We start from the raw sequence: 12,630 nt of genomic DNA on the forward strand, positions 1-12,630 counted from the left end.
ATATCACCATTGACAACTGAACCTGTTAGGTGGGCAAGTACATAGTTCGCTAAATCAAATCCTAGGAAAACTGATGCACTTTTTGATAAGTTTTTAAAACAATATTCTCGGAAACACATTTGTAAAAAGAGGCATAAAATTTCTCGCAATTGTTTTTAAAATTAGCTACAACATCTTTAATAAATTCAAAGGTGTATCTAGCATCATCTAGTGTTGGCTTTTGAAACATCAAAAACCCCTTTCTCGTTTCTTCACTATAGCACTCATCTAGAGCTAGCTTGAAAGCACATTCTCCGATGTATTTCTTCAAGTATAGAGGGTGTAATTTATGTCCAGGCACTTGGTGATAAGGTTCAGTCACATTTTTATGTCTGGTTAAACCTCTTGATGTCTTGCATATTTTTTCGCACTGATCACATTGAAAACCCTCTTTTATGGAATCAGCAACAACCTCATCAACAATATCTGTTACAGGAACAGATAATTCTTTATCTTCCTCTAAAGGGTTGTCTTCGATCGCAAAAATCGATCGAAAAAAAAAAAAAAAAAAAAAAAAAAAAAAAAAAAAAAAAAAAAAAAAAAAAGAAGAATGCGGGGAAACCCCGAAAAAATAATAATGGCGTCATTATTTACATACTCCCCCCGTTGACATGTCCGATGTCAACACGGTATGACTAAACATAAAGAAATCCTAAATATATATATATGTCAAAAAAAACTATAAATACTCTTCGCGGAGTTTACGCATCAACTGTCCTTCAACCGCAGCCTTTCTCGTCGGCCTTCGTTGTTGCTCATCTTCATTGAGAGTGTCTTCAGCGGGTTTTTCAAGTTCACTTTTTTCAACTTTTTCAACTTCGTTTTCAGTCTCATTTGCTATTTCAAGTGGAATCAGTTTTTGAATAGGACGCGTTATCGTAGAAACAAGTCCTTTCTTGGTGTTAACCCGAATCTTCGCACCACGAATAAATCCGTCCTTTCCATAGATCAGTTCCGTAACTTTACCCAATGGCCATCTACTTCTTGGCAGTTGGTTATCATCTTTCACCACCACGACGTCGTTCAACTTTAAATCAGGTGTTTCTCTGCCATCCTTTCTGTAGAAGTGATGTTGCCGTAATTCGTTTAAATACGTTCGATAAAATCGTCGCCACTGATCGTCAAGCACTCGTTGTACATAAAGTAATCGTTTCGAGCACTGGTCGGTATCATTCATTGGGACACATTCAGCACCAACAATGTTCGAGCCGTAAATCAAATGCAAAGGTGTGATAGTCTGTCCAAGATCGTCCTCACTCTGATATGTAAGTGGTCTTGAGTTAATCGATGCTTCAACTTGGCACAGAACTGTCTCGAGCTCTTCGAAAGTCAATAGTGCCTTCCCAATGGTCTTACGCAAAGCGGTTTTCATTGATCTGACGATCCTTTCATAAAATCCTCCCCACCAAGGACTCTTGGGGAGAATCGGGTTAGTTTCAATAGACTCATGTCTCATAAATCTTTTTACATGGTTAGATTTAAACGTTTTAAAGTTATCATGCACAACCGTAGCAGGCGTTCCTCTTCTGGATTGAAATCTTTTGAAAGCTCTAATTAACGCTGGCGTCTTTAAATCGGGTGAAAGCTCAAAGTGCACAGCTCTAGTAGTAGCACATGTAAGTATTAATACGTATACCTTTGTCGTGTTTCGGTTCTCGGTACGAATGTAGAGTGGACCAGCATGATCGAACCCAACGTGTTCAAAAGCTCTCGAAGCGCAATACCTGTATTCTGGTAGATCTGGAGTCGGTGGTGATTTAATAGGTTTGCCTTGGTATCGTCGACAAACAATGCACTGTCGTAAAATGGATTTGATTGTGCGTCTACCTTTCGGAATCCAAAACTTCATTCGTAACATGTTGAGTGTCGCTTCTACGCCTTGATGAAATGTTTTTTCGTGGGCATCTTCAACCAGAAGTTTTGTAAAATGTGAATCACTCGAAAGAATCAACGGATACCTTTCGTCATATGAAAGCTTTTTATTCTCACCAAAACGTCCTTTAACACGTAAATCTCCTTTCTCATCTTCAAACAACTTCAGGGCGGACGAAAGTTTGTTGAAGTAGTTTTGGTTGTTTCGAAGTTTTCGTTGATTGTTTGTAATCAAAATATCAAATGCACTTTTGTATTCTTGAGTCGACAGTTCACGATCGTTGCATACTGATAAGTCTCTTTTTCGAATTCGATTTAACAATTTATTCGCAAATCTGTAAACATATCCAATGGTAGTTATAAGCTTTTTCAGTGAGCTAAACTTAGTCTCGTCTATAATATCATGTAACTGCGAATGACAATGATGAGTGGAATGACTAATGTTAGTAGTGACATGACTTTTCTTCTCTTCTGACAAAACATCGAATGAATGTTTGTTGACATGAAACTCAGGTGGAACAAAGCTGGAATCAGACAGAAATTCAGGACCGTTTAACCACAAATTTGAATTGAAGTCACCAATTTTGTCTGGTCTGGTAGGTATATCACTGGGGTTATGAATGGTGGAAACGTGAAACCATGATTCCGATGGAATGACTGATCGAACATAAACAACTCTGTTTTCTACCCATGGCTTCCACTGCTTCAATTTGCCTTTTAGCCAACAAAGGGCAACTTCCGAATCTGACCAACCGAAAAAACGATCAACTTTCAATCTACCATTGATCGCATTAAGCACATGGCTCATCAACTTTGCTAAGAGAGCACATCCTAGCAATTCTAAACGTGGAACAGAATGCGGCTTTAGGGGCGCAACTTTCGTTTTAGCAGTCACTAGCGAAACACTTACGCCGAGGTTAGTTCGTATTTTTGCATAAATCACAGCAGCGTAGGCAATCGTCGAGCTATCACAAAATCCATGCAGTTCAATTGATTGAATTTCATGACGCGGTTCACAGAATAAATAACGTGGTATCTCAAAGGTTGTAAATTCGCAAAATCGTTCAATATATCTCTCCATTGTTTAAGCAGTTCCCCTTGCAGTGGATCATCCCAATCAACATTTCTGGAAAAGAACCTTTACTTTGGTGGTGATTGGTGCGATCAGGCCCAACGGGTCATAAAATGAAGCAGATATACGTAAAATGTTTCTTTTTGTTGGAAACAGTTCTTTCGCTCGTTTCAATAACTCGTCAAATCGGTACACTAGAATATCTCTGTCGATGTCCCACTCGATCCCTAATACTTTGGGGTTAACAGTTTTGACGCTATTCGGTTCAGAATTCACGTTCTCAATTTTTTCGATAAAAGTTTGTAATTCATTGTTATTAGTAGCCCATTTTCGCAAATTGAACCCTCCTTCTTTCATGATTTGTTTACTAATTTCGTAAAGTTTCTTGCCTTCAGTTACGGTATCGGTACCGGTTGTTAGGTCATCGACGTACAAGTCATCCTTCAAAACATCAGTAATTTCGGGGAAGATAATTTCGTAAGTCTCCAAGTGGTGTTGGATTGTCCCATTGAGTAAAAACGGACTGCACGTTAACCCAAACACGACACGCAGAAATCGATAGATAATGAGCTTTGAATCGTTCTCGGTAGGGTTTTCTTTCCACAAAAAAACGAAGATAATTACGGTCTTTCTCAGCGATTTCAATATTCAAGAAGGCTTGTTGAATATCAGCAACTAAAGCGACGTAGTTCGTACGGAATCTCAGCAGAATGTCAAACACCTTAGCAAGTAAATTAGGACCAGAGTACAAAATGTCATTGAGGGATGGTTTGTGAACGGCACAAGATCCATCAAAAACAGGACGAACTTTCGTTGTACTTTTATCTTGGCGTACAACCGGATGATGCGGAAGGTAGTGAGCATTTTCGCAAGCTATCTCACTTTCTGGAACTTTTTCTATAATCTGTTTCGATTCGTAGTCTGCAAAAACGTCGTTGTATTGCACAGCTAAATCAGGTTCATTTCGTAATCGTTTGTTAACAAGATAATCTAAGCGTTGTTTCGAAACTGCAAAATTATCGGAAAGTTTATCATGATCAGGACGAAATGGTAATTCGGTCACGTAGCGTTCACCGTTGAATTCAAGAGTTTGTTTAAAAGAAGATAATACGTTTTCGTTTTCTCCGTCACCGATCGACTCAATTTGCCAAAACTTGTTCAACTCGTCACAAAGAATTGTGTTTTCGGTATCAACACGGCAGGCGTGGACTTCCATGCAGCTTGATTCGTTCGCTTTCGACTGTTCACCTCCGGACAAAATCCAGCCAAGTTTGGAATTGATAGCGATAGGACCGCCTCTCGGATCTCGAACAACTTCGCCGGTAATGAATGAATAATAATGGTCTAAACCAATCAGAACGTGAACATTCAGTCTCGTTTCACCATTTGAAAAATCTGCTAATTTCAACCGCTTCAAGTGTTCGTAATTATCAGCGTAATATTTCGCATTCTGATTTGAGAGAGGAGCGCAAATGTTTGGTACGGTAGATGAGCGGTCAGCGGTTTTTACATACAACTTAACAACGGGTAGCTCTCTCGATTGGCTGTTGCTATGGCCAAAAGTGTTAATAATTAATTTCTCCTTTCGAATTGTTTCTAAATTCAGTTTTTCTTTCAGTTCATTTGTGACATATGTTCTCTGGCTACCTGAATCAAACATGAATCTCGTTTGTATGTTCCTGCTCTCCCTTTCTTTCGAAACAAAAGCTTTAGCCGTCTGCAAAAGAATTCCTTTGTTTTCTTGGCTGATGTGATTCGCGTTGGTTTCGTTAGAAGAGTTTTCCTCCGAGCCATTGTTGTCTTTATCTTTTCTTTCGGCACGTTTTTCTTTCATACACAAAGAGATGTGGTGACGTCTTCCACATCTATTGCATATGTAATTTGAACAACAGTTCTTTGAAATGTGTCCATGCTGCAAGCATAAAAAGCAACGCCCTTCCTTTTTCATAATTTGCGAACGTGTTTGTACGTTGGTAACTTTTGAACACCTCGACGGAGAGTGAGAATCGTGACAGAAAACACATTTTTCTCTGTCCAAAGTCAATAAGCAGTCTGCGGTAGAAATTCCTCCTCTCTTGTAATTTTCACTGGGAGTTTGTCCCTTGCCTTTCGCGGTTACAGTGCACCTCTCTCGAGCTTGCAGTTCGTTATTGATAAAAAACAGTATCTTTTCAACGGACCACTTCTCCTCTCCAAAGTTTCTAGAAATAATCATTCGTAATTCGTTGGGAATTCTTTCGTTCAGAACCGGAATCAATAAACTCAGCATTTCGCTATTATACTTCAAATTTTTCAAATTTCGAATACAGTTCTCAACATCATTATAAAGTTTTCTCAATTGTTGGGTGTTATCCATTGATCGTACTGACTCAATCTTCAACAGGGCTTCCATGTGCGCGTTAATGAGCACCTGTTCGTTGCCAAAACGGTTTCTAAGCAACTCTATAGCATTTTCGTAGTTACTGTTCGTCAATTCTAACCCAGAAATAGTTGATAAAGCGGTTCCTTCGACGTATCTCTTCAAATAATTAAATTTATCAATTGCATTCAAACTGTCATTGTCATTAATGGCTGAATTAAACTGGTCCCAAAACGAGGGCCAATTCAAAGGGTTCCCATTAAATTTGCTCAGTTCTATTTTGGGTAGTCTCATCGATTTCTTTTCAACAGACCGTGTCGATTCTGTGGCTGAAACATGTGGTCCGGTAGCGGTAGTAATAGTCGCGAGACTCATGTTCACTAATAGATAAAATTCTGTAGCCTCCATAACGTCGGTTTCGATCTCTTCAGCCGATAAAACACCGTATAGCTCTTCATCTAACTCCTTTAACTGTTTAACAGTGTCAATTAAAGTGGTCTGTAAAGAAATAATTTCTGCTCGTTTCTCCTCCGAAAAGTCCTTAACTATGACATCAATTCGCTCGCGCAAAGTGCTCGCAATAGACCGCAACCCCTTTCGCCTTGCACTCTTCCTCGTAGTCGTAGTAGACATAATGAAATTTAATGTAATGCAAAAAATGAAACCAATGAAACTGGAAGCATGAAAAATGAAAGTTTTTGAAATTTGACGTGCAGTACACAATAAGACGATTTTAGAATAACAAACACTGTCTAAGCTAAGTTAAAGTTCATAACATAAATCCACCAATTCGAGCAAATAATATCCACACAACATCACAAGTCCACCAATTCAAGTAAATATCCAAAAATAATATCAAAAGTCCATCAATCGAGCGCCATTTAAAGAATTCATAAAATATCAAAATCAAGTACCTCGTGTACTCTACTCGTTATCTTTCTCAACTATACTCTCTAGAAAAATTGTACAACAAAAAAAAGAATGCGGGGAAACCCCGAAAAAATAATAATGGCGTCATTATTTACAAATCCAATTACCTTCTTTTTAGTTTTTTCATTTACCTTCTTACAGTAGTTATATACAGTACATTTGTTTTTGCGATGATGTGACAAAACAGCAAGCTGCAATGATAATACTTAACCCTCTGCAAATTTTACAATCATCATACGATGATGTAACAAAACAGCAAGCTGTAATGATAATACTCAACCCTCTGAAAATTTTACAATCATCATACGATGATGTGACAAAACAGCTAGCTGCAATGATAATTAATTCCTGTGCGTGCAGTTGACAGAGCCATTTCTTTAACAATAACTTCTTTCTATAAATAAATTTTCCTTATTCCGGGCTCGGCCTGACTCCAGCCGACAGTACCTGGTTTCCGGAGCGGCATTATGACTGTCCATGTCGGGCTTAACGAACTATATTTTCAATCTATTTTTCGTTTGTCCTAGGCATGCTGACGAGCCCTGACATTGGGCGAAACAGTCTAAAAATGATTTATGCTAACGAAATACATTTAAGTTGTCATTCTTTTTCTATTTGAAGTGTTTATGCGGAGCTGCGGCGTTTATGAGAATGTTTCGTTTCTGTTATCAAGGTCTAAAACGTCTGCATACGAGGTTGTTTTTTGTCCCCGTTTAAGCCTATTTCAGGGTTCGCAAAGCCCGTTTTAGCGAAAGCTTCTGGGGCTCCGCCCCAGACCCCGCTTGGGGGGCTTACAGCGCCCCCCAAGACCCACACCTGTATATTCAAATTTTCTTAGTAGGTCATGATGCTGCGCATCATGACCTACAAAGAAAATTTGCTAGATCCGCCCCTGTATCGTTAGCCCATAGTGAGAACAAAAGCTGAACAGCGTTCAGTTTTGAAATTTTTTTTTTTTCTATTAAGTATAATAAAATTATTTTCAAAAAAACTTTTTCATTGTTTAAATTTGATAAAAAAAAAAATTGTTTCCGCCCGGGCTCGAACCGGGGACCTTGCGCGTGTTAGGCGCACGTGATAACCACTACACTACGGAAACCTAACTTCGTTACTACGGAAACCTAACCTCATTAAAAAAACAAAAACTTTAATCTTTGATAAAAAATTGACTAATTATTTATTTTTTAATAATTATTTCTTTAATTGAAGGCGAAATACATAGATAAGGTAAAAGTATGCTAATTAATATTAACTGATGTTTAAAAAAAATGCACACAAAACTAAGTGTAACCAACCTCGTCCCCAGCGCATCTTGTTTCTTTTCTGATATCGGAGACGTAATAAAAGAGACAACAGGCCAGAGCCAGGTTGAGTATAGCCTAATTCTACAAATTGTAGTTAAGGCTAAAATACACGGTAAGTTTAAACGGACCGCTTAGCTGTAAGAGAAAAACTTACAAGTTTCGTTGCAGGTAATATATCTGTCTACACGTTAAGATAAAATGTATAAGTTTTTTAAAAAAAACTCTCTTTTCACTCTCTTTTCAAACACACAAAACGTAAATATTCAGTTGCAGGTACTGTTATAACAGCAGCAGGGTAAATGTTGAAAGAAAAAAAGCGGTTATGATAGGAGATTGAAAAAATATGCTCAAATCTTTAGTTCTGTTATTTTCAATAGAAAAAACTTGATCAAGTTGAACATGTCCAACTTTTTAACTTATAAAACCGAAAAAAGTTGTACATTTTTCCAGTTTACACAGTAAGTTTTTTATCTCACATTTAAACGGTTCGTTTAAACTTACTGTGTAGTATAGTGTAGTACAATATAACTCTGGCAAAGTCGACATATAAATATAACATTCTCTAACAAGACGAGTAAACTCTAACAAGACGAGTAAACTCTAACAAGACGAGTAAATGCTCTAAATTGAAGAATTACGTATTACATAGGTAGCGCTAGTCCTTATTGATTTGAACATTTCCTCACAGACTTTATGTAGGAATAACGGGTTAAAATAAAAGAAAAGCAACCATAACCTATAAGGTTGTAGAAAATATTTATACAATCACTTTAAACTGTATACATAAAGTGACGCGTTGGTTATTTATCTGCGCCAATGTGTTGCACGTCGAGTCTTGTAATTGGGAATGTAGTTGTTATGAAAATTGTTATTACGTGCATCTAAAATGAAACATAAAACCATTTATGTCAAGGCGTAGGTGGGTGGGCAGTATTAGATCTTCTTTCGATTTTATTTACATAATTCTTCAATTATATTTCATAAAATCTCAGTCGATCTAATACTGGATTCTTACAACACAACCGGCTCCACTACACAGAGTTAGTGGAGCCTGGACCTCCTTCCTCAGTTCGTAGTGTTTTGGCCCCCTTAAAAACGGAATTCTGAAAGTTTTTGTATTTGGCATAAGAACAAATTTCCTTTCAATAAAAACGTTGCCATGTGGCTTCCTTAGACCACGACCCTCTCTCTAGAATATCCTTTACAGAGAGTCCTGACAGTTCTGCTTTTGATGTTGACGCTGATCTGGTAGAATGGGCAGAAAACTTAGTAGTATCAATCCCTGCCTCGCTTAGTACGGTTTTAATCCAGCCAGCTATTGTAGAATTGACCACACCCTTATGAGTACTAATAGTACTAATTAGCAACTGTGAAGCACCACTTGCGTTCCTCCATTCACTGGTGCGTTCTAAATAAACATTCAATGCATTAAACACACAAAGGTTTTCATCTTCTGGATAACTGACAGAAACAATAGATGGATTTGGTTGTTCTCGTCTCTACGACTTATAGAGTTTATTAAAAGTAAACGTATATTGATCATTAGTTTTAGTCATAAATGTTATATCCAGATTATGAATACCCAACACACTAGAAGCCGAAGTTGCCAATAGCATTGTAAGACAAAGATCTTATAGATATGACCACCTGAACATCCCAAATAAAAGTGTGCTTTGATTGAGGAGGCTTTTCATTAAAAAAACACCAGATATAAGAGAACTAACTTTAGGATGTTCTCCTATAGGCCTTCCTTGAATCTTATCGTGAAAGGCTAAAATGGCTGATCTATGGGAACAAATAGTTCTATATTCATAACTATTTTTGAAAGACTCCCCCAAATAATATATCACAAAATTTATAGGGCATTGAAATATAATCAACCTGTTTTTGACCACACCGGCTAGCCCACTTATTCCAGGACGATGAATAATTTGCATTAGTACCCTTTCGTCTGGAAGCAATGATGAGATTGAAAGCCTCTGGTGAAATTCCTTCCTCAAGGAGTTTTTCCCTGAAACTATCCAAACAGATAACCGTAGAGCCCCTGTCACTGCAATGGGGTGGTTTTCCATTTTTGGAATTGTAAAAGATTTCTCTTCATAGGAAAAAGAAATGGATTTCTCAGTGACAGACGTAACACTTCGGGATACCATGTTTGTGACTGCCATGTTGGTGTGATCAAAATCAGAAAAGGAACCTGTTCCTTTTCTTTTTTTTTTAGAACTCTGTGGATCAGAGCGAAAGGAGGAGATTCATAAAGACACTTTTGATTTCTGTTTTGGTGAAATGCATCTGTACCCAGACTGTGAGGGTCCAGCTTCCAAAAATAATACATTGGGAGTTGATGAGATAGAGGGGAGGCAAACAGATCCAATTTGGGATATCCTATTCTCTGACAAATTGTTTTGAAAACCACAGGAAAAAGCTTCCATTCCGCTGAGTCCTGGGTATGTCGAGACTTCCAGTCCGCCTTGATTTTTAGACAGCCTGGGAGGTACTCTGCAGTAATCGTGATCTTGTTGAGTAATAGGAAATCCCAAATTTGCTTGGCTATTTTTATCATAGTTATATTTTTTGTTCCTTCCATTTTGAGGAGGTAAGACAAAGGTGTCATGTTGTCTGTCTGAATGTGAACTGATGCAAATTGTTTCATTTTGTTAAAAACAGAAGTCCTAATTTGATTGCAAGCAACTCCAAAACATTTACATGAAGAATCTGTTCCGTCGAGGACCACATGACTCCTGTCCTGGTCCCTTGAAAAACAGCTCCCCAACCTTTCAGTGAAGCATCTGTCTCTAACAAACTTTGTGCTTGAGGTTGCATAAGGGAACGCCCATTGTATTTTAGGTTGTTCACCCACCATAGAAGTTTTTCCAGAGATTCCCTTCTTAAATGCACTAGGGTGGCATAAGATTCTTATACTTTTAGACTTTGAATTTGTTGTTGTTGATGAAACGAAACTCTAGATGAGCCGGAAGAACTGCTTGCATGGTGGAAGACAGAACTCTTATTAATTGAGTTAGCTCCAGAATAGTGACTTCTCTTGTCGTGTACAGCCTCAAGCACTGCGTCTCTATTTTGGTAACTTTCTCCCTTGTTAGATAAAGAGACATGGTTACTAATCCACAGAAATTCCCAAGAACTCTATTTTCTGGGTTGGTTCCAAGACAGACATATGAAATTTATTAAAAAGCCCAGGTTTTGTAACAGAAAAATCGATGGGTCTCGTGCCATAAGGACCTCCTCTCTGGACCGTCCAAAAATTAACATGTCGTCTAAGTAAATTACAATTCTTATCATTAAACGACGAAGAACTGCCATGGGAAAACAAGGACAGAACAAAGACAGAAGAATTCGCATAGGTTGCCTGGCCACTCGAACCTCACAAATTTTCTGGAGAAATTGTGCAGTGGGAAACTGAAATAGGTATCTTTCAGATCCAACTTGCACATCCAATCTCCTTTGTTTAATAGGAATTTTAGGGAGTGCAAACCCTCCATTTTGAAGTGTTCGTAAGGAACAAATTTGTTTAAATGCCTGAGGTTTTTTTACTGGTCGATTTCCTCCATTTTTCTTTTTTACTAAAAACAGATTGCTTAGAAATCGCATCCAAGTTCACTGGTCTGGCAGCCTCCAACAGCGCTTGCTCCCTTAGTTCTTTTTCTGGGATGAATTCCTCGGATGCATCGTTTGCATAAGAGGCTAAATCATCACGAAGAGACCACTTGTTGATATTCTCTTCCCTAGTGATTTTAAAGCGCTTATACTGATCGCTCTCAAGCTGATCAGCAGCCTTTCTCTTGCCATGTGGCGTGTCGCATCCTATGGTATCGTCAACCACAGAAGTTCTTAAAGTATCACTGTCACCTTCAGCATAGGATGTTGATTCGATAATGATAATTGTATAATAAAATATATAACAAATAATTCAATGATTGCGGTAAAATAACGGGATAATAACTTGTAACCGGAGCACCTTTTTCGATCGCGAAGAAGTTGAAAGAGGAAGTAGGTCCGGGCTCCACTAGCTTTGTGTAGTAGAGTCGGTTGGGTTGCAAGAATCCAGTATTAGATTGACTGAGATTTTATCAAAATAAAATCACATTACATAATAGATCGGGGCGGTGTTGACCACTTTTCCAGACCATAATTGACACTTATAACTGTACCATATTTATAAACTCTGCTTTGACATATTTTTTTTATAAAAAGCAAGTTTAAAGGAACATAAGGCTTCAAAATCGTAAAAAGTAAGAAAATGGTAAGAAAATTATAAGGCTTTGTGAAGCTCGATTATTTATATTTTCTCAATAAAATATAAACAAAAGGTAACAAATCGAAATAAATGAAATATAAGAAATAGTTATACGTAAACTAAAGAAAGTGGCTAATGCTAAATTCACATTGCAAAAAAAGTTATGCGTCGCGGTATGTTTTTTACCATTTTTTGTTTTTTACATATATGGCCTCTAAATGACGTATACTCACTTTTGGTTGCCGCATGACGCTGCGGCACGGTTGGGTCGAATCAGAACTTGCTGCTGCATCATGCGTTACCGCATGCTGAAATAAGCATTTTTTCTTTGTTATTCTAGAATCACCTGTTTGTTTCTATTGTACACAAAAATTAAACGAAGTATTTTAAAATTTCAAAAAATTTCGAAAGTCATGCGGCGACGTGCCGCGCCGCAAGAAACTGCGCTTTCAGTGTAATTTAGCTTAAATGACAACATGTACTCTACATCAAAATCATTTTAACCCATCTATATTCGGAATGTCAAACGATTTATGTGCTGCAAAGATTACCGACGAGTCAAGAATAATAATTCTTTATCTTTATTCAAAGAAAACAAGAGGTGATTTTTCTTATCTTAACAAAACCTTATTTCCAAGAAGTGTTGTCCATCTTTAAAGCTTTAAACAAGTAAATTTTCAATAATTGGTATAAAATTCTTACTTTTAAAATTCGCATGTCTACTCTTTGTAGCAATTATCACCGAATTAGCTGGATGGAATAACAGATTTTAAAAGGTGGAAAATTAAGAAAAATTTAA

At 37.6% G+C, this 12,630-nt stretch overlaps 2 protein-coding genes and 1 non-coding gene across 3 annotated transcripts; all 3 read right to left on the reverse strand.

The window, feature by feature from the left end:
• Positions 1–718: 718 nt before the first annotated feature.
• LOC130625134 (uncharacterized) lies at positions 719–2,992 on the reverse strand. Its single transcript, XM_057440203.1, has one exon. The coding sequence runs from the start codon at positions 2,990–2,992 to the stop codon at positions 719–721; it is 2,274 nt and encodes a 757-aa protein (XP_057296186.1).
• A 36-nt stretch (positions 2,993–3,028) lies between these two features.
• LOC130625135 (uncharacterized) lies at positions 3,029–5,975 on the reverse strand. Its single transcript, XM_057440204.1, has 2 exons — positions 3,519–5,975; positions 3,029–3,424 (listed from the first exon to the last, which is right to left on the reverse strand). Exons 1-2 carry the CDS (start codon positions 5,973–5,975, stop codon positions 3,029–3,031), a joined length of 2,853 nt encoding a protein of 950 aa, XP_057296187.1.
• Positions 5,976–7,298: 1,323 nt separating this feature from the next.
• Positions 7,299–7,371, reverse strand: Trnav-aac (transfer RNA valine (anticodon AAC)). Its single transcript has one exon. It is a non-coding gene; the product is annotated as a tRNA-Val (tRNA).
• Between the last annotated feature and the right edge of the window lie 5,259 nt (positions 7,372–12,630).

The sequence above is a fragment of the Hydractinia symbiolongicarpus genome, chromosome 14 (genome assembly GCF_029227915.1).
Source record: "Hydractinia symbiolongicarpus strain clone_291-10 chromosome 14, HSymV2.1, whole genome shotgun sequence".
NCBI classification, from domain to species: Eukaryota; Metazoa; Cnidaria; class Hydrozoa; order Anthoathecata; family Hydractiniidae; genus Hydractinia; species Hydractinia symbiolongicarpus.